Raw genomic sequence first — 22,745 nt, forward strand, 5'->3', positions numbered from 1 at the left:
GGAATGAACAAAAAAATTATAGTTAAAAGTTCACCTCATGGACCATGATTAAAGCTATGAACTACAACATCGTTGTGTGGTACATGTTTTATTCTCTAATACTAATTACAAGCACAACACAAAACAAACATAATGATTGAAATCAAAATTATTAATCTAAGTAAAGTTTTATGTTCGTGCTTTTTCATGAAGATATTTCTTGCTTTTATGATTGATTTCTTCCATTAATCATACTACTTCATGACTTTATGATAATTTCAAATTAGATGTGATAATTCATGAATGTCAATGTTTATACACATATCATATATTGATTTATCACATTCTTTGACTAATACATAAATTAGAACAGTGTTGGATTCCATTATTGTCTCTGATTGACTGATCTCATTCCTATGAAGAGACAGGTGATCAATCACAGAATACTGGAAAGGTTGGATTACACAAACAATACCGATTATGTCCTAGGGGTATTTTCGAAAAAGCTGCCATATTTTAGTTTTGGATGTTTAGGATTTTGTTTTGCAGTAGAGGTTAAGCTAAAACATGTAAATAATCAAAGAGACTTAAAAACATAATTATGCATCTGTAGAAATTGCAAATAAGAGCAGAGGTATTTTTGGAAGTTTTCTTATTTAATAGTTTTTATTCCACTTTTTGTTTGTTTTATTATGATTGTTTTGTGTTTAGTATAAATGGACCATTCGTGTGGTATTTTTATGTAGCCCAAAAAATGTTTTCAATCAATAATACTTAGGCTCTAAGTATTTTTTTTGTTTATCCTTTGTTTTCCCCAGTTTGTTAATTGAAGTTATCCCCTATTTATCGTCTAGTGTAATCTGGTGTCATTCACTTTGATCTATACCTCAAAATTGAAATATAAACATACCCATCTATTGATGGTTTAACATATTTAAATGCTATGATGTTAGGAAACTAATTTAGGATGTTTTACTTATTTTCTTCATAATATCATTTATATATATATATATATATATATATATATATATATATATATATATATATATATATATATATATATATATATATATATATTTCTTTTATAAGCTTAACGGTTAACATTATAAAAGTGGAATTAGTGGAAAATTTAAGCATACCCATGTGTTACTTGATCTCAACGAATACATCTTATTGGTGCCGATGAATTAGTGGGAAATTTAAAATGATGCATGACAAAAAGCCAAAAAACACAAAAATGGTTCTTACAATTTAAATTAGTGGCTACTACTTATGGAACTTATAGTATCATGCAGTAAAACACATGAAATACAACTATAACGACTCATTATGGAAACCATCACTAAATGAACACTTTGAACAAAAAACTTGCCAAATTTAAAGGTTTCCGGTTCTAAAATTCCGGTTCCAATCTTGAGTTTCCGGTTCCAATGTTCAAATTCCGGTTCCAACCGGTTTCATACCCACTTTATCCGGTTTGATACCGGAACCGAACCAGAACCAATTCCTGTATACCGGTCCGGTTATCGGGTCTTATAATCCGTCAATTCCGGATCCGAGTCCAATGGTCCGGGTTTGGACCCACTTTCATCCCAAGCACGTGTTCTATTAATTAAATACTTGTATACTTTTTTGTCGTAAATTTACAATATCATGGCATCTATATATGATTATGATAGCCCTTAAAAACCTTAAAAACAAAAGAACAAAATATAAAACCTTAAAAACGAAAGATTCCTTAACCACACATAAATCTTAAAACCAAAAGAACATAGAAAAACCAATATCAAGATATTCACCACACACGAACTACTGGAGGAGAAAATTACCCTTCTTAACACCCTACAAAATTTAAAACCCCGCCTTCAAAACCAGAAGAACCCTAAGAAACCAAACATTTTCTTACTTCAATTTCTTTCTTTTATCCCACAATTTTCTATGTTTTGTTCACTATGTTTCGATTACAGTCTAATCCTTTTAAAACAATATTAGTTCTATACGTACTCACATTTATCACATTTACGGTTTTTCTAGATGGTGTCGATGGCAAAGGTATTCTCAGGCTAAGGCCACAAGGGGTAGACGCGTCTTTTTTGACCTCACAAATCTTACCAAATCGAACCTTCATCGTTGACATTAATGGACCAGAAAATTATAGGTCGATACAAGGTGCCATTGATTCTGTTCCTGATAATAATCAAGATTGGGTTGTCATCCATGTCAAAAAAGGAATTTACAGGTGATGTTTATTTCTTACTATTTCTTATTATATTTTTAATAAAGTTTTTTAAGTTATTTCTTACTATTTCTTATTTATATTTCGTTTTCCATATCAATATATATCGATTATCATGTTAAACATTATATTTTACAACATGCATTATAGATGTTTATTTAATTTTAATTTTTTTAGAACGGCGGATAAGCAATTAGTCTATTTAAGCGTACATTAATGTTTATTAGAGGCATATTATTATATGTGGCTAAACAAGCAATTAGTCTATTTAGGCGTACATAATGTCTATTAGAGGCATCGTTTTCGAATAAATCATTAAGTGAATATTGATCAATTTGGATTTAGATTTATCTATGACATGTCTAACTAGTAATTAGTAATTAAACATAAAAAATAGCTGAAAAAATGAGTTAAACGAGTTAGTATCTTTAAGTATATTATTCAATACTTGCCATCTTCTAACTTAAAAAAAAAACAGAATTAGGTTATTATTATAACAGTAAATTTTTAGAGAACTATATTTATATGTGTATAGGATTACAAAACAAATCCGACATGTTTTTATAGGGGTGTCAATTCTCAACACGATACGAACCTGATATGAAGATAAACGGATTTGGGTTGAGTTTTTCTAACCGTCAACCTGCCAATCCGTTTATTATACGGATCGTGTTCGGGTTTGCAAATAATTTCACAGCTTGACCCGTAAACCCATTTATTTTATTATATTTAAATAAATAAATAATATATTTATTAAATAAAGAAAATAATAAGAACTAATAAGTAAATATATGATATTTAGACATTTTTTTCCTGAACGCACAAACCTTATTCTGACACATAAAAAACCCGAATCCAACCACGAACCCTTATAGTTAAATAAACGGGTTACGTGAGTTGACCTGTTTATGGCTAATCCGAGTTAGAATTGAATAAGACAACACAAACCTATGACCCATCAACACACCAACCGGAACACAAAGTTTTTGCCACCTCAAAATTATGTACATGATTGTTTAATCATAATGTGGTTTTAATGTAGGGAAAAAGTAATAATCCCAAGGGAAAAACCACACATTTACTTGAGGGGAAGTGGGAGCACTAAAACAGTAATAGTTTGGGCAGAAAGCTCTGAAAACAACTATCAATCTTCCACTTTCAAAGTTGAAGCTCCTAATTTCGTTGCCTATGGTATTAGCTTTAAGGTACAAGTTTTTAATTCACCAATTACATCACAACAATGCATAAAGTACAACCTTCTAATGCATATGTTTTCGACAGAATGATGCACCTACAGGGATCGCTAACACCTCACATAACCAAACTGTCGCAGCATATGTGGGTGCGGACAAGGTTGCATTCTATAGTTGTGGATTCTATAGTTCCCATAACACTCTTCTTGATAACAAAGGTAGACATTACTACGATCATTGCTACATCCAGGGTGCGGTCGATATTATTTTCGGTCGCGGCCGATCCATCTTTCATGTAAGTTTTCTATTTTAATTAAAAATATTATAAAATATAGACCCTACAACTGTACCCTCCCAAATGAATTGTTATTGTTTATGGTACTCGTGCAGGAATGTGAGATTTTTGTGATTAATGATAGACGCATGGAGATTCAAGGGTCAGTGACGGCCCATACGCGATCAGGTCTAGATGAAAATACTGGATTTGTTTTTGTTGGTGGGAGAGTTTTTGGCACTGGACATGCTTTCTTAGGTAGACCTAGAGGTACCCATTCTCGAGTAGTTTTTGCAAAGACTTACTTGTCTAAGACTATAAGACCCGAAGGCTGGAGTGATTGGAACCATCACGGTAGTACCGAGTAAGCTTCCCTCTATCTTTCCCCTCTCCCCTTTTACTTTTTATACAACTCAGTATTTTCAGTGATCTTAATTTTCAGTGATAATACCAGAAAACTAAATAATTTTGATTGAATAAAAATATAAAATGAAATGACTAAAATGGTCATATAAAATAAACGTATGTTGGTCTCATAGAATTTGAAGGTATGATTTTAATTATATTCTATACATTATCTTTTATAAGTAATGAACTTTTATTTATTACAATAAAAAATTATTAAATCTCAACTATTAAAAACAACATGCTTATTTATTCTACAAAATAAAATTGCATATATAAAATAATAAAAGTTTTAAAAAATTGATGTAAGTAAAAACGAATTATAGTATTTATTTATTTATTTAAAAAATACTATAATGAGAATGAAAGTTGAAAAAAATAAAAGGCACACATTCTTTTTGGAATGATCAATTTCATTTCACACAAAAGTGTTTTTCCATTTCCTCGGAATGAGTTATTTCATTATTTTCTATAATTTCATTGTAATAAATACAACTTGAAAAAAAAAAAAAAAAAACTACCATGTTGAATAAATCACAATTCATTCATTTAATGATTTTATATATTAATCAGGTTTTACCTATTAGTTTATTTCTTAATTTTCTCATTTGTATTTTTACAGAAATCTATGTCATTGTGAATACAAATGTCATGGACCCGGAGCTGGTACAAGTGAGCGGGTTCAATGGTTGAAGAAACTGAGTGATGAAGAAGCTGCACCATTCCTTTCTATAAAATTTATCGATGGTAGGAAGTGGTTGTTTGCAGGATATTCTGCATAAGCTTTCAAGGTTGCTGCATCCATATGTATTAAAAACTTGTGCAATGAAGTTTTAGGTTGTTTGTACTATAATTATTAGGTTATGTGTGTTTTGAGTTTCTTCCTTCTAAACGACATGGCATAAAGGAATGAAACAATTGTAATTATTTTGTAAATAATGGCTTATAGGTTATCATTAACCAATATTCTTGAGCTTGTGATTTTTGCAATTTAAATAATCAGAATAACAAAGAATGAGATGAATGATCAACCAATCATATCAGTAGTTGATTTATGGTTTAAAATATTTAAAGAATTTTAGTTTTATTTTACATGTCATGACATAACCCGAATATTTTAAGTTTTTAACCCTAAAATCTAAATAACAACAAAAAATAAGAATGGGTTTGGGCCCATTATTAAAATGGGTTTCAAAAGGGTTTGTTCATGGCATTATGCAAAAGAACCCGAAAACTAGAAACTTTTAGGGCAAACGATTTCGCCATTTGCAGAGCTTTGTGATTCGAAGGAGTGAAGACAATTATGGAGGCAGGAGACGAAGGGATTGAGAGAGTAGAGGACTCCAAGGACTTACAGCAACAGAGCAAAGCACTCGACAAACTTACCGACCATGTCGAAGATCGTCAGCTCGATTCGACTCGTGTTCAAGAGGTTTGTGTGTAAATTTTACAAATTGTCTGGTTTTATAATGGATTGATCGTATGAATCGGTTATTTAGGTTTTATTGTTTAAAATTTGTGTTGAATAGGCTATGGCTTCGATCGCTGCATCAAAGGAAGCTGATTTGAATGCTATGAGATTGAGGTTTGCTATCCGTGTCCCAAAAATTATTTCTGCATGTTACTTTTTATGCAAATTTTATCAATCAACACACTGATGAAAGTTTATTTATCACTGAACTATCCATGTTCAATTACCATATATTTACTTCTATCAATCATGTGATGATGTAAATGTTTACGTTTTCATTTTTTTTCTGAAGTGTTACAATGAGGAAAACTTATCTTACAGATATAAGATGTTTTTGCATCTATCTTTCTGAATTTAACTGATTACATAGTTATGAGGGCTACTAACCAAATCTGGTGTATCATTAACAACATTTTGAAGCATCAAGAACCTTATAAATGTCATGTGTCAAAAGTGATTGTTTTAATTTTCATCAAACAGAGGGACTACTCATATTGGTAATCCTGACTGCGAAACAAAAAAGTTTATTTTCATACAGTAATCCTTCATGACATTGTTAATGGGTATTATGATCCTTCTATAGATCATTATCAATTTATCATCTCCAGCTTAATAATCACACCACTAAACTTTATTTATGTTTCTTATATATATATGCTTAATATCAATTTATTTTATTTTATGATTTCTTCAAGGGAGAAAGAGTTGGCTGCTGTTAAGATCAATGCTGCTGAAGTTGACATCATTGCAAGTGAACTAGAGGTATAACTGTCCCATTGTTCTCTGAAGTGAGAGATTTTGGAAGAAAAAAAAAAGAATCAATTGAAAGTTTAGTGTTTGTTTTCTGGGATTTTTGTGATGATTTATTTGCTAAAAAAAGTATATTTTACTCATGACATGTTATTGCAGTTGGATAAAAAGGTGGCTGAAAGAACATTAAGGGAACACAAGGGTGATGCAGTTGCTGCAATAAGACACTTGCTTCATGTGGGTAATCTTTAAATTCAACATCTATCTTGTTATTTCCAAAATCTTGTTAAACATCATTTAGTTTATGTTACATTGTGTCACAACTTTTATGTTATGCAATTGAATCCAAATTTTCCTAATTAAAATGTTGTGAAATTGAAATGGATGTTTTGTGTTCAAGACAAAAGAATAGAAAACTTTAAAATGATGCTGATATATTAGGATGTGACCTCATGGGAGAAATGAGATTAATCACAATAGAGTATTTTACTTTTATTTATGCAGTGTTAGTGTATGGACAATTTTTTTTACAATCTTCCATTTTAGTATAACAACTCTTAACTACAAAATTTTGCTTGCAACAAATTTGAAACTTATCGTTATAATCACCAGAATAACAACCAGATCCATATTTAGCCTCTTTGATCCCGATTGTGCTACCTTTATACAAACAAAAAATCATTGTTTTATACACATGTATGTTATGTGTGTGTGTGTGTGTGTGTGTGTGTGTGTGTGTATATATATATATATATATATATATATATATATATATATATATATATATATATATATATATATATATATATATATATATATATATATATATATATGCACCTTTTGATTATTTAACATGAAAAGCTATTGAATGATTTACCTTTGACCATACATGTCACAAGAAGAAGAATAAGAAAGGTGAGCATATGAAAGTTGTTCATGTCAAATGCTTTCGACCTAGAAATACATGATTAGAAAATCTTAAATATATTTTTAAGAAATTAGTTTGAAAACAGAAAACAAAACTAATAGTTTCATGAGTTTTGTATGAATATATTTTAAATAATACATGTGGGTTGCATGAATCGGGAACGTGTTTTAAAGAGTTAGTTTTTGTAGGATTAAGTGTTTGGAATTTTATTGTTGATTTGGGATTATTTTGATATAATTATTGTCAATCTCTTGAAGTTCAATGTGTTTATGCACGTGAGATATAAGCTTGGATTATTGTTACGCATTGTGCAATTATACCAAGTATATAACTAGGTTTTTATGTATGTTAATGGTTGTGAAGAAATCTAGGTGCTAGACTTTTGTTATGGTATATTGATATAATTGAAGAATTTGATTTATTTATTGAATATGAGCATGGAAATGGTTAGAAATTGTAATTGTATGATGGGATCTACTATATGTTGGAAAACTGTTTAATACGGAATACAATGCTATGATTGGTAATTTTCAAAAATAAATAATGTATAAAATGACGTCTGACAATGAAAATGCTATTTTTGTTGGGGGCGAATTTCTTTGTTTGAACATGAACATTTCTTTATTTTCGTTTTGCATGTTCAAGCCGATTTACCAATAATGTTTTGGTAATTGGTAAGTTAAAAAAATCCTATTTTCTTTTTTTAGAAAACCCTTTGTATTTGACAAAAAAATTTGGTTTTGGCTCATAGTTTTGTTAATTGGGTCGACTAATTTGGCGTATATGAGCTTAAGCCTATTTAGAAGTTTGACCTTGAAGTGAAAGATTAATGAAGTTGGGTTTATATTGCTGTTAATCAAATATTATTAGCGACCATTTATGCATTGAGTTCAGGTGTGAAAATTATTTAAGCCTAGGGTTTTTCCCAACATTTTCTTCATTCAATTTCTGAAAAGGGAAAAGAGAGGATAGCTTCATTTCTATGGGTTTCTTTTTAGCAATTGGAAGTGGATTCATATCGACATAATCATCATCTTTCTCCATACTATCATCATCATCCTCCTCCTCCGTACTGACATAATCAATATCATCATTGTAGGGCTCTTTAGTGACTTAAAAGTAAAGTCAAGGAGTATTAACTGAAAATTTAAGGAAGTTGAAAGTGTTTTTTGAGTAGGAAACAATTGAGTCCAATTATTTTTGTTTTCTTGAATTACCTTTGTTTTGAAGATGTGAATTGAAAACACGATCCCTCTACGAAGAACTTGTGTTGAGGTGGAATTTCAAAATACACACATTAGGTGTTTGACAAATGTTCTCAGAGTGATCAAGGTGGTGCTCTTAATTTTTAAGAACAACATGTTGATTGCCCATTTAAGTTGTACGCTTTCAAAGTATTACTCCCATGCCAGTTTCTTTGTTTACTCTGTTCTTGTACGCTTTCACAAATCATGAATAATAAAGCCATCTTTTGTCATCATTCTCGTTGATTTTCATTCCACATTCATAGATTAGCTAAGTTTCAACACAAGAAAGTGAAATCCTTGAAGTTCAAAACTAAAAAGAACAAGATGATGCATCTGTTTTACATAATTTTCAATTCCTTACTGCTCTTTGAGTCCTCATGAAGTGGTGGCATGACCTTGAACCGCATGTCCAAGTGGTGTAGCTCTTCTAGTATCTCTTTGAATGTTGGCCTCGACTGTGGTTTACTAAGAAGGAAAAAAAGAAAACAAGAAACTTGTTGGGTTTTTTTTTTTTCCAAACAAATTATATGAAAAACTTAAAAGGATTTGTTATTAAACGATGAAGGTATTCTAATTGATTATGAAGAATGAACCTCCACAAACATCTTTGAATAAGAGAAGCCCACTGTGGATCCACATCTTTTGGAATATCTAACCCTTGATTCATGACTCCTACAGCTTCCATCACCTGCATATATATACACACACACACTCTTATTAGTATACGAATCCCCTTTCTTTGCCCAATCTTCCTAAATCATTATCATCTTTGACATGATTTGCAAACAAACCCTCTCAATTTAGTTCAAACTTAAATGTATTCATCAATTTATATGATGTGATCATGGGTTCTCCATTTACATGATGTTAGAAAGAAGAAAACCTGCATTGAGTTGAGATCACCCCAAGGGATCTTCTCTGTGGTAATTTCCCATAGTACCACACCATAGCTATATATATCCGACCTACACAAAGCCAAGAAACATTTTAAAAAATATATAAAAACTAAACATAGATTTATAGATCAATCGTTAGGGATGCAAACAAGTAGATTTACCTTTCATCTGCTTGCTCATTTCGAAGAACTTCGGGTGCCATCCACTGAGGCTGAGGCTAACAAAAAAGAAAGACAAAACTCAAAAGATTGTCAACTCATGAAATTATATATATGGGCCCACAGAAGATAAAAGTTTTAATCAAGGACATATGTAGTACCATTCCAATCCTTTCCTTTATCGTCTCATAAGTTTCATGCTTAGTACAACATAGACCAAAGTCACCAACCTATTCAATTGTAAGTGACACAAGATCATTTTATTTGTGAAAAAAGAGAAGAAAATGTACAACATCAGATGGAATATGAACACAAATATGGTAGTTAAATCGTACTAAGTGTCACCTTGACTGTCCAATCCTTATCCACAAGAAGTTTTGAAGAATTCAGATCACGGTGGATGATGGGAGGGAGGCAATGATGAAGATAATTAATTCCTCGTGCCTATATAAAAAAAGTATATAATGATGAAGATAATATCAATATGTTTAATGGAATGTTTTTTCCTTGAAAGACGAATGTTTTTATTGATAAACTAGCAAGTAGCTAGAGAGAAAACATTGATTACAATATCAATGGCCATACGGATTCGGCGTCTCCAATCCAATCTGGCTCTTTTTCGGTGAAGTAACTTGAACAAATTTCCACTTCACAAAAGTTATAAGAACATAAAAATCATCAAAGTCATATGCATGCATAAGATTAAAAGGCATGTGCACTAGACAAGATAAAATATATAAGATTCCAACATTACTTGTGTGAAATAGCTATAATAGTGTCTTCTCATACACACAAACACACATGATTGAATGTATTTGAGGAGGGGGATTGGATACTAACCGACGAAGAAACTCGGTTACAATGCATATGCGCTGAGGTGAAGCTACTGTACCCATGAAGAGCAAAATATTTGGATGCCGAAGCCTTTTCATAAGAGATGTCTTCAAATTGAAAGAAAAAACTGTTAGAAAAATATGATCTTTATTAACTAGAAACATATGATTTTCACCGATTTTGGACATGTGTAAATTTTGGATATCTATTTTTTTATTTGTATTATATTTTAATGGGGTTGCTTTCTTCTTGGAAAGAGCTTTAGTAACAATATGCTACAAGAACATATCAAACTTAAGGTGAGAGAGATATCGACTCTCAAAGTGATGTATTTGGAATGAAAGATAGCTTGAAAAAGGAGAAAGCCGATATACATGAATAGTTGCGGATCAAGAAAATCTATAAAGATTGCGAAAAAGTTACAAATTTATTATAATTTTTTTTTCTGGGAGGCAGGGCTGAAAATGATATGATATAACTTTTTCAAGATATAAAATACCTCATGCATAAATGATACTATAAAATCATGTGAGTGTGCCTGCTTGGAAAATAACTTGAGAGCAACATCCTGCATAACACGAACAATACATTATTAAAATATACGTACAATAATGTGGCTGTAAAACCATTTATGTAATATATTTTTTTTGTTAGGGATATAATTATAATTTATATCACATAGTAAGCCATGATGACATAATTGGTCCTTCAATTTATGTGAGATGTTACTTGAATCTTTGATGATTCAAGTAATTACAATTTTTGTTAGATGATGACATAATTAATTCTGAAACTATTGTTGAATTGGAAACATACAGATCCTTGCCACACTGCATGATATCGAATCCCACATGAACCTGCCACAATGTATGTTAAACGTAAAACATCAAAAACTTGCAAAAACAAAAAAAAAAAAAAAAAGACGTGAAAGTCTTGTAAAACATTAACAAACCTCGCCCAATCACTTCTCTAATCCTCAAATCCTCCCACTTGATTTCACAATCAAAACTATGATTACACAAAGACCAAGTACTTAAAGCCTTGTTATCAAGACCAACACAATTAGTGTTCACCATCCATTGTTGATTTTCTACATTCGCCTTCATTCTCAGACCATACTTATCATGATCACTGTGTATCCAATGCCAACAAGAACGACTATTTGTGGGATCAAAACAACCTCTTTGTTCATTTCCTTTCCATTTAGATTTTGAAAACAAGGTACTGGTTTCATTTACCATGGGAGCATTTAGCTTTATTTGTTGATATGGGCGTGGGGAAGCTGATACACTTATAATCCCTATAATTTGCCCATTTTCATCACGTAAAGGTTTAGTGGAACCGATAATAACAAACCTTTCCCCTCTCTTGTTTCTAATAGGAAACTCCCCTGTCCAGCATTCACCCTTTAACATTTGTTGTAGGATATCATTAGCTATATGGAGATCCTTTGGTTCTACTACAAGATCCAGAAAACCTTTTCCACGAATTTCCTCAGCACTATAACCATACAAGTTTTCCCAAGCTTGGTTCCTTCACAAATCTCAAAAGCCGGAGACAAATTTAGGTTAATATCATACAAGATACAACAATCAGCCTCAAAATATAAAAAACTTGCCTGTAGATTATGCAACGCTTAAGATTGGTTATATGAATTGGCTGATCGATTGACTGTAGGATGTTGAAATAATCAGTTTCTGTTAAGATGAGAGGTGAATGCTGAGTCCATCGGCGTGAAGATATTGAATTTGAAGTTTTCCGGTCACCGGAGATCATGAACTTGAACATCTTCTGTTTGAGGTGAGCATGGGCGTCTTCTAGATCTTGAATCCTCTTTGTCAGCTCTTCAATGGGTGGTCTTATTTTCTGGTGTATGTCGTTCTCCATTTTCACAGAAAAACAAGCATCAAGAGTTGTTATTTAAGCCTAAAGTTTGAAACAAAAAGACATTCTCATTGTCTGATTGTTGATCAAAACATTTGTCCTTTAAATTTTGTACAAAGGTCGCCTACAAAAAAACCGTGTCATCATTCGTCGTTTCTGTCTTATAAAATTCCAGTTTAGAAGAAAGCAACAAGAACCCAATAAAAACAAAATCTATGTTGATGCTTCAGCTTCATGTTTCAAACACCTGGAGAATATGTGTTGTTTTCTTATAGGGAAAATGACATATTAGGCCTACGAATTGTCTGTTCCGTCATTTAATTTATTTTCGTACTTTCTTTGGAAATAAAATTATTTTTATCGGAACTAATTAGTCACTTTGTACAAAATAAAAGGGTTACCCGGTTACCCCTTTGCCACATAAATATTTGTTGACCCATTTTCATTTAACCCATACTAATTTTTAATGTACAACCCCATGAAGCACCTGATAAACCCAATACTATTCATAGGGCTGTTCAGTATTTGGATAAAACCGAATTCCAATTCGACAATTTGGATTGGACTATTTGGTTTGAATATTTGAATTTTTAGATTGGTTTTCGACAAAATTATTATTTTGGATTTTGGATTTTGGATTGGTTATGGTTTATAAAATAAGAACCGAATAGTCCAAAAAAACCGAATAGCAATTTATTATTTATTTATTTTTAATATATATCGATAATTATTTATTAATTTTGTAATTTATTTTTTGAAATAGGTTTAAAAATTTTCACCTAATAAAAAAATTAATATGCATTTTCTCTTAAAATTTTTTTATCTATAAAATATTAAAATATAATATATCTTCTTAATAGTTGTTTACAAAATTTCAAATCGTAACTAAATAATTTGTTTTTGCTTCATGTATAAAACTCGGTAATATTAAAATTATATGTCATTTTAAAATGTTTTAGTTTTTAAAAACCGAATTATAAAAACTGATTCAACCGAATCGTAATTGGATCAGATCGGATCAGATTTGAATTTAGTTTGAACTATTCGGATTCACATTTTAAAAACCAAAATCAATTTGGATTTACTTGATTGGATTGGATCAAATCGATCCATCCCAAAGAACACCCTTAACTATTCATCTTCTTTTCCACCCTAAACTCACCATAAAACTCCATAACCAACCCACCACTCACAACTGATTCATCACCTTAGTACTATTCATTGTGGTATAGCATTTTCACCAAAGTCGTCTTTGCACATCTGCCTTCAGCTTCTCCAACAGTTCGTCAAATGCTACAATTCCAATCGGAAGTTCGGGAACACACCAACCATACTTTTCTCGTTTCATGTTTTCATATCTCGATTATTCTGTTCTGAATGAAGACGACAGAGAACCACTGCGATTACGGACCCGCATTGTTCTCAGTAGGGTATCTTTCATTAAATCTGAAGGTAACCGGTCCATTTTCAGCTTTACAATGCTGACATTTAAAGCGCCTCCCTAATGTGTCGACTCTGGAATGCTTAAAGTTCGACTTCAAAGGAATTCTAGCAACTTCTTGATGATATGCCACTTCACTTTCGAACATTTCTTAACAAGTTTTCCCGCTCTTTGGATTTCATGTTTGAGCATCTGCCACTCTCCCTCTGGACGATCTAGTTTCCGACTCATAGTTATATAGTTGACGATCGGCATAATTCTTTGTTAGGTGATACAGAGTAGCTTCAGTTATCGCTTGAAATTGGGTGTGATTTTTGCCACATATATTACCAGTCTAGTAAGTTTGAAGATGGATGACGCATGCAAGTTGTTTGGTGAAATGTCTGACCAGATAACTTCGTTTTTCGTTGCATGATTGATGGGTTTTGCAAAATAGGAAATGTTGACCATGCTAAAAGTTTCTCCATGATGAGGTTGAACATGTGTTCATACCATTGGTTGGTGAGTTGGAATTGAAAAGGAAGCCACATCAGCTTGAAACCTGTTATAGTAGGTAGTAGTGATTAAAAAAGCAGGTCGACAGCAACTTTATTCCCTCAAAAAACATGAAAATAAGTTAAGGTACTGAATGAGCAAATATGCAATACATTTTAGCGTTAATGTTGTTAGCCTATATGTAGTTTGCTCTCTTGTTTATGGACCTTTTAGCCTTTAGCCCATTAGGGTTTGGTGTCTTAGCTAGTATTTATTCTCCTCTTTCTTGTTCTCAACTTTTGTACTTTTCATCTAGAACACTTGTAACTTTTCTCTCTCAATAATCATATGGCTTAAATATCATGGTATCAGAGCGGAGGTTTGATACGTTCGAAGATTTTGTAGCAGTCATCTGTGGCGTGGATCGAATTTTTTTGAGGGTTTACTGTAACATATGCGTTTGATGTTCGTTTGTTGTTGCTGTTCGTTTTCTTGTTAGTGTTTATTTGCCGTTGTTGTTAGTTTGTTGTTGCTGTTCGAATTCTAGGGTTTTCTATTCGATTTTTTTGCTATTGGATTGGTTGCTTCTGCTGGTTTGTCGTTCTTGTTCTCTGATTGCTTGTCCATTATTGCGATTATTTTTCTGTTGTCATCATGAATGGAAAAGACGCTTCCCTTCAGTCAGTCAGTACTCGATTATATGGAATAAATTACACTTATTGGAGCTATGTTATGAATAACTTTCTTTGTGGGAAGAATATGTGGGGCTATGTCACTGGGACTAAAGCCAAACCTTCAGTGCCTCAAGCTGAAAATTTCGATTTGTTAGTTGATACTTGGGAGAATGATAACTCCAAGGTCATTTTTTGAATTAACAATTATGTTACTCATTCTATTGATATGCAGTTGGCTAAATATGACACAACAAAGGAAATGTGGAACCATTTGGAGAGACTCTATTCTCAGTCCAATTTTGCTAAACAATATCAGTTAGAGTATGACATTTGTACCCTTCAGCAAAATGATATGAGTATTCAAGATTTCTATGTTGCTATGTCTGATTTATGGGATCAGTTGGATCTTACTGAATCTAAAGAGTTAACAGACTTTGAGCCTTATATTGCTAAGAGGGAAGAACAACGTTTGGTTCAGTTTTTGATGGCGTTGCGTTCTGACTTTGAAGGCCTATGTACAACAATCCTTCATCGTTCCCCACTTCCCTCAGCGGATTCTGTTGTTCATGAGCTTATTGTTGAAGAAACTCGTATCAAGTCTCATGCGGATAAAAGGTCTAAAGCAATCTCCATTCCTACTTTCACTCCTGTTGTGCTTGCTATTTCCACTAATTAGTCCTGACAAACTCCAAGGGTTGCATATGATGAGTGTGCCTTCTGCAAACAGAAAAATCACTGGAAAGCTCAATGTCCATTGCTAGTATGCCAATCGTACCCTATGGTACGCCGGGCATACTAGCCATAAGGACCAAAATGCAATACTTTAAAATAAAAAGGGTTGAAGATGAACATACCAAATCAAGTGTTACAATTCTCCCCCACTTGAATCAGACTTCGTCCTCGAAGTCCGTTGCTCCAAATAATTTCGGATAGTGCTCCCTCATCTCATCTTCCGGTTTCCAAGTCCACTCCAAACCCTTGCAATGCTGCCATTGCACTTTCACCAACCCAACAACCTTGTTCCTCAAGGTTTTCGTCTTCCGATCAAGAATTACCAATGGTCTCTCAATATAATTCAGGCGGTCATCCACGTGAATATCCTCCAACGGTACCCCTACGAAATCATCCACTAAGCACTTCCACAACTGAGAGACATGGAACATTCTATGAATCTGACTTAGCTCATCTGGAAGATCCAAGCGATATGCAACCCGACCCACCCGAGCCAAAACCCTGAAAGGACCGATATACCTGGGGCCCAACTTGCCCCTCTTCCTGAATCGGATGGCACCTTTCCAAGGTGACACCTTCAGGAAAACCATATCCCCCACCTGGAACTCTAGATCTGATCGACGTCTATCAACACAACTTTGCTGCCGACTCTGAGCTGTCTAAAGCCTACTCTGAACTTGCTGGATCAACTCAGTGGTCTTGAGTACCACCTCGGTACTCCCCATAATCCGCTGACTGACCTCGCCCTAACAGATCGGGTTCCTGCATTTCCTCCCATAGATCATCTCAAAAGGAGGTCGACCAATGATGGCGTGATAACTGTTGTTATACGAAAATTATGCTAACGGATGCCCGCGATCATATTTCAGCTAATACGCCAAGTGTACCCTATAGTACGCCCCGTGTACTAGCCATAAGGACCAAAATGCAAAACTTTAAAATGAAAAGGGTTGAATATGAACATACCAAAACAAGTGTTACATTAATGTAATGATGTTACTAAAAGGAGAATCAAATGCTATATGGTTCGATCTACGATGAGTAGTGCTTCACTACCATTCACAAATTTTTGGAAATATACACTTGAATTAGTAGAGCATTCTTAAACCTTGTATCCAACTAAGTAGGTTTTGATGACTCCTCGTGAAATGTAGAGTTGGAAAGTTCCATCACATTTAGATCTGGTGTTGTGAGGTCTTTCGTTAAACGAGAAACCAATGACCAACTTGAATCGAGATTTATGAACTGTTACGTTGTAGGGTGTATTCACTGAAGACTTTTGATATTTGCTCTTATAGCTCAAAAGGAATGTTCCTTGAGAGAATGAACATATAGATATCAAGAATTCAATGGGAGTCATATTGAACTTGAATAAATTCGAGATATAACCGAAAATGAACCTATATTTGGCACTAGCTCTCAACCTGAGGTTGAAAAACCAGTTGAGTCAAATAACATTACCATACCTCTTCGTAAAATATAGTAGATTTAGAGCACCTCCCAAGTTTTATGAGTTTCATCTAGTTGTGGAAGAAGATTCTTTAATTATTGACAAAACATTGATCAATTTGGATAAGTCTAATAGCTACTAGAAAGCAATGGTGGGCCATATGACTGCCAATAGAAGAGTCTAAGGATAGCGAAATTTTGTCCATAAGGGATAACTAATTTTAAAATTGGTTGATCATAAACCTCGTCTTATGAAAATGGGTTGCGATTAGATCCTCAATGTGAAGACTAACAAGGATGGGAATGTACACACATTCAAAGCTAGTATGGTAGGAACTAGGTTCCGCTTAGAACTTAAGAAATTGTTTATGAGGAAACATTATTACCAATAGCTGGTAAAGGTCTAATTGGTTATTTGTTACCATTGTTGCCTTCTTTGATTCGAGATATGGTAAAGTGGATGTTTAAACAAATTTCCTCAATAATAAACTTTCAAAGGATATATGACATATTCTAAAAGGATTTAAACATACAACGTATCCAAATAAGATGTGTAGGCTTGAAAAATCTATTCAAACAAGCATCGCATAGCAGGAATTTGTTTTTCCATGAGAAAATGAAGAGTGTTGTCTTTCTAGAAGTCCAAATGAGTCTTGAGTACATGTCAAAGCTAGTGGGAGTGTTGTTGTCTACCTGGTATTGCATATAGATGAAAATACCTCTCATAGGAAACAGTCCTAAATTGCAAAGTGCAAAATCTTGGTAGTTGTTTCGTTATGATGGAAAAGGTAAAGCGACATTGATAGTTGGTATTTGGATCTAGAAGTATAGATCAAAATGTTTAATAAGATTCTAGTCAAAGCATAATGTGTTGAAAGGTTTCAACATAGAAAATTCTAAGAAAGAGATTGTTAATATGCTTCATAGCAAGGACTTAAGTGAATCTTAAAGTCCTATGTTCTAGTCATGAATTTGATAAAATGAGTCGAGTCCTATATGCCTCAGATATAGGATCAATCATGAATGCTATGATGTGACATCCCCATTTTTCACAGCCATAAAAGACCGATTTTGTTTATGCTTTGTAAAAAATATCAGAGTACTTCTTTTCATAAAAATGTTGCGGAATTTGTTCCAAAAAAAAGATAAATACGTTATCAAAACATTTTCGAAGAAACATATTTTATTCATTTTAAAACGTTTGGGATGTCATCGTCAATACAGAAACATAAGCATCAACAGAACTTACATTTATTTACACTAGTGATCTACATCTCTTTAATCTCTCAGTGTAATGTGACTTCATATCAACAACTGTGATATAAATAAACTGAGTGGGTCATGTTGGGAAACCTAGTGAGTACATAGGGTTTTCAACCCACAATAATATAATTATTATGTTTAAACAATCAAACAATCAACCCAATTACCCATCCCCATTATCTTCTTTAGTCTTAAGGATCTACCCTAAGAATCAGCTATTCGTCGTTTATTTATTCCTAAGGATCATCCTAAGGAATCGGCACGAAGTCCATCATTACCAAGGCTTATAGATTATAACTGGTGAACACGTAGTCCAAAACATCTGGTAAACACTTAGTTCAAAAGTAACTAGTGAACACACTTAGTTCAAAATACCTAGTGAACACACTCAGTTCAAAATACCTAGTGAACACACTCAGTTCAAAAATACCTAATGAGCACCTAGTTCAAAAACACCTACAGGTTACGTGCCTGCTAGCGTTCCACTGGACTGTCTAGTATCGTCCATGGTCGTCATCTATACTCCACTAGATGACTGGATCACTGTCAACATTGATGTATTCCATCGTGTTATCACACAACAACTATTTCATCTACCCATGTTTTACCCAACACATTTTGTAGATATAAAATACATATACAGTTTAAATCATATAAAACATGTATAAAAATCTTTCATCCAGCATAGGCAACAAGTATTCAGACAATATGCACACATAGCACGTAATTTATATTAAAAGACTTCATATCTATGTGTAAGATGAAAGGGACTATGCACTCACCTGATAAGGTGATGACTTGGTACTCGTACAACACTTTGTTAGTGTTAAAACAATTTCCCTCGGACAAAACCTAGTATCATTACCACTAGAGTTTAGTCTAACGTTAACCGCGACTAATTAATAGTCTAGATATTATTACTATTATATAAGCGTTAAGAAACACTCTTATATAACTCATAATAATATCCCAAATACTCATTTTAATTTCCTAATAACGTTACTATATTAAAACATAAGCTATACAAAAGATAGGGCAAGCATAGCTCACTTACAGCGGGTTTTTCGCAAAACCGAGCTTCGCTGGAGCAGCGTTTCCGAGCCGAAAGGCTCCTCCTCTTGGAGCTTCCTGGTGCTCTGGGACTTGTTTCTAACAACTTGGAGGTGCTAGGGAAAAACCTTGAAGGTTTGGGGGTATTTGGGAGGAAAGAAGTGGAGAATTGTGAAGAAAATGAGAGATTTTCGCCTTTATTTATAGGCTGCCAGTGCCGAGTACGCCGAGCGTACTCAAAAATTACGCTAAGCGTAATGGTTATGCTGAGCGTACTCAAAATTACGCTGGGCGTAATGTGCCACGTGTCACCATCTGGTGGCTAGCCTTGGGGAGGAAGCAACGGTTGTGATCGCGCCACGTCACCCAAACTCGCACAACACCCTCCCGACTTAGAAAAATCATAACTTTCGCATACGAGCTCCGTTTTCGATGTTCTTTATATCCACGCGAAGGTGGGAACGTACTCTACAACTTTTGTTTAGACTCCGTCGGCTAATTTTGAATTTATTTTAAATTTTATATTTTTAACAGGCCGGGATAGGATTGGTCCGTTAAAAATTCATAACTTCTTCATCTGACGTCCGTTTTTGTCTGTCTTTTTATCGTTATGCTACAAATAACGAGATCTTCAATTCTCTTTTAGGTTGTTTTGGCTAAAAACCGCTCGATCTAATATTCGAATTTCGGGTCGTGCACTGCTAAGCCAAATCTTAGAAAATTCATAACTTCCTCATACGAAGTCAGATTTGGGCGTTCTTTTTATGGACGCTCTCGGTTTAATGTATTCTACGACTTTAATTTAGATCGTTAAGGCTAAATATTGATCTATCGTAAATTCACTATTTACGCTTCCCGGTGTCGTGCCAGTTCCGTCGCGAAACTTCGACGAGTTATAACTTCTTCGTTATAACTCGGATTTCGGCGGTCTTTATATGTACGGAAACCTTGTAACATATAATACAACTTGGTTAAGATTATTTATTTTAAATAATATTTTGCCGAAAAGTCATTTTCGACACTTATTGCCTCTAAATTGACTAGACCGGATCTACGGGCGTTACATATGACTTGTGCTTATTCTGATGTCTCAGATGTTTTGTGCATCAGGAGATTGTGTCGGAAACTGTTTGACGGAATCATTAGATAACTGTCAAGAATATTCTAAGTATTGAAGGATACCAAATAATGGTTGCTTGTAGACAGTAGAGAACATGGTTGAGAAGAGTTATAGTAACATGAATTTTAGAGATGACTTTGCGTCATATTCTAAATGGATATTCATTTTTTAGTTGTAGCAAGAAAGGTTTCATGTAGGAGATGATGGTAGATTCGACAATGTGGGTAAGACCATATTGGTGCAAGTAAAGTATCCAAGGAGCGTACTTGGACTAGAAAGCCTCATAGTTGACCTCTGATTTGTTTTAAGTAACAAATTGTCATTAGAAACATTATGTGAAAGTACAGTCATATTGACTAAGGATTCTTGAGATCACAGAAGGTCAATGCATAGAATGAGGGGATTCCACTACATCCAAGATAAAGATGAGGATATTTTCATAGTTGTGAAGTGAATTTCTTTCTGATGATTCGTTCACAATAGTGATAACCAAAGGAAAACATGATATGCATGTTAAGAGCATTGACATGGGAAATGTTGAAAAGTTTAGTCATTAAGTTGATTACCTCGAACATTTATACAATAGATAAATCTGTAATTGTTATGGTGATTAGATAATAGGGACTTATTTATATTCAAAGAGTGTGAAGCCATAGGACAATTAGTTTATTATTGTGTTTCATTTTGTGTGTTACTTCCTGAATGTTAATTTATTCAAAATGCCACAATTAGTCATACTTTTGGGAGTAAGTATTGATTTAATACTATCATGAATTGATTGTGGATTGTTCATATGGATTTGACATTGCATAGGGATTGCTGTAATATTCATGAATACTTTGAAAATAGGGATTTTAATTGTTGGTTAAAACCGCGCTTAGAGATTACTTCATGGATTCAATCACGAGTAATTCTAAGACGATAACATCTTTTATTTTTCAAACAGAGATATATAAGTCGTATTTTGCAAATCTGTTGTGCATTGGTTTACACCAACGCATCTCGTACCTGAGTGTTATATAGTGTAATTCCATGCATGATTTGGTGAGTGAAATTGATGATTATATAGTCGAAGTTTATTCGTTTCTTTTGCATTAATAGGAAAAGCGATATCTTTGGGCCCCTCGATGATTTGTTACCGACCTCTAAAGTGCTTGGCCGAGCCCGGACTAAATTGATGTGTTCAATTAGTAGTTTGAATTCAGTCGTCATAAATCGGGAAAGTCGAGAAACAAAATCTCGCACAATGAGATTGATTCTAATTCATGTCTTGTGTCCATACGTTATCTTGTAAAATGAAGGGATAATTGATCACTTCTTTTACGACCAACGTCTAATCAGAGTTTGGCAGTGTCTTTGGAAAACAATTTTTACTGGTTATTTGGAGTGGTACTTATAATTTAATTAGCAAATTATCCAAGTGGGAGACTGTTGGATTAAGTGTCTAAAATCCTAACTAAATTAGTATAATGTTGATGAATAAAAGTAAAGTTCTTTTTAGGTTGCCTTCATAACTAGGAAATGGCCTAGATTGATCAACAGAGAGAGAAATAAAATGTTTTGTTAATATATTATGTGATTAATATATTAATTAGAAATTGTTAATTAATGATTTGTTAATTTATTATATGAGTAATAAATTAATTAGAAATAAGTGATAGTTCATTAATTATTAATCAGAATTAATCTGGAATTAATTCGAGATTAATTGGAATTAATTAAAGGTGCAAGAGGTGAATTGTAATTGTTCAATAGTTGAGCAAAAGATGCAATTCTAGAATGGTCCATAGTATGGACGGTTTTGGAGCCTTTCTTAGGGTTTCTAGAAGCCACACACCTGATGGTATATAAGGAAAAGATTTGGATTGAGATTAAATCTATTATTTAATCCTTCAAATCTTGTTTTGTCCCTAAGTTACCTAGACTATAAATAGGACCCTTGGGCACCTAATTTTTGTGACTCTCACATACCTTAAGGGGGAGAACGAAATTCTCCTCCTCTCTCCCATCTCTCCTTCAATCCTATGGTTTCTTGCGTTTTGAGTGTGAACCATTAAAGACTCGCACACTATTGGAGCTAGGTTTTCCAAGGAGACAAGAAGACTTTGATTAACTTGATTGGGATCTACAAAATGTATGTAACCCTCCATTGAATGTGAATTTCGATTTCATCTAGGGTTTATAAGTTTTGTTGTCCAATAGTATGTTGCTTCTATAGTGTTATGACATAGATCTATTATGTTTCATGTACCCTTAAGAATATAAGGATTTTTCCACATTATTATAT

At 33.3% G+C, this 22,745-nt stretch overlaps 3 protein-coding genes across 3 annotated transcripts; 2 read left to right on the forward strand and 1 right to left on the reverse strand.

The window, feature by feature from the left end:
• The first annotated feature begins 1,818 nt into the window (after nt 1-1,818).
• On the forward strand, nt 1,819-5,063 carry LOC111911932 (probable pectinesterase 67). The gene is made up of 5 exons (XM_023907697.3): nt 1,819-2,218; nt 3,258-3,420; nt 3,497-3,703; nt 3,799-4,046; nt 4,710-5,063. The coding sequence occupies exons 1-5, from the start codon at nt 1,932-1,934 to the stop codon at nt 4,867-4,869; spliced, it is 1,065 nt and encodes a 354-aa protein (XP_023763465.1). The 5' UTR covers nt 1,819-1,931; the 3' UTR covers nt 4,870-5,063.
• Nucleotides 5,064-5,299: 236 nt separating this feature from the next.
• LOC111911931 (uncharacterized) lies at nt 5,300-6,673 on the forward strand. Its single transcript, XM_023907696.3, has 4 exons — nt 5,300-5,519; nt 5,617-5,672; nt 6,254-6,320; nt 6,468-6,673. The coding sequence occupies exons 1-4, from the start codon at nt 5,391-5,393 to the stop codon at nt 6,558-6,560; spliced, it is 345 nt and encodes a 114-aa protein (XP_023763464.1). The 5' UTR covers nt 5,300-5,390; the 3' UTR covers nt 6,561-6,673.
• Nucleotides 6,674-8,756: 2,083 nt separating this feature from the next.
• On the reverse strand, nt 8,757-12,398 carry LOC111911930 (probable serine/threonine-protein kinase SIS8). Its single transcript, XM_052770285.1, has 11 exons — nt 11,324-12,398; nt 11,188-11,228; nt 10,871-10,939; nt 10,378-10,478; nt 10,106-10,184; nt 9,883-9,981; nt 9,699-9,767; nt 9,541-9,596; nt 9,367-9,448; nt 9,077-9,171; nt 8,757-8,948 (listed from the first exon to the last, which is right to left on the reverse strand). The coding sequence occupies exons 1-11, from the start codon at nt 11,784-11,786 to the stop codon at nt 8,822-8,824; spliced, it is 1,281 nt and encodes a 426-aa protein (XP_052626245.1). The 5' UTR covers nt 11,787-12,398; the 3' UTR covers nt 8,757-8,821.
• Between the last annotated feature and the right edge of the window lie 10,347 nt (nt 12,399-22,745).

This window comes from Lactuca sativa, chromosome 1 (genome assembly GCF_002870075.4).
Source record: "Lactuca sativa cultivar Salinas chromosome 1, Lsat_Salinas_v11, whole genome shotgun sequence".
Lineage (NCBI taxonomy): Eukaryota > Viridiplantae > Streptophyta > Magnoliopsida > Asterales > Asteraceae > Lactuca > Lactuca sativa.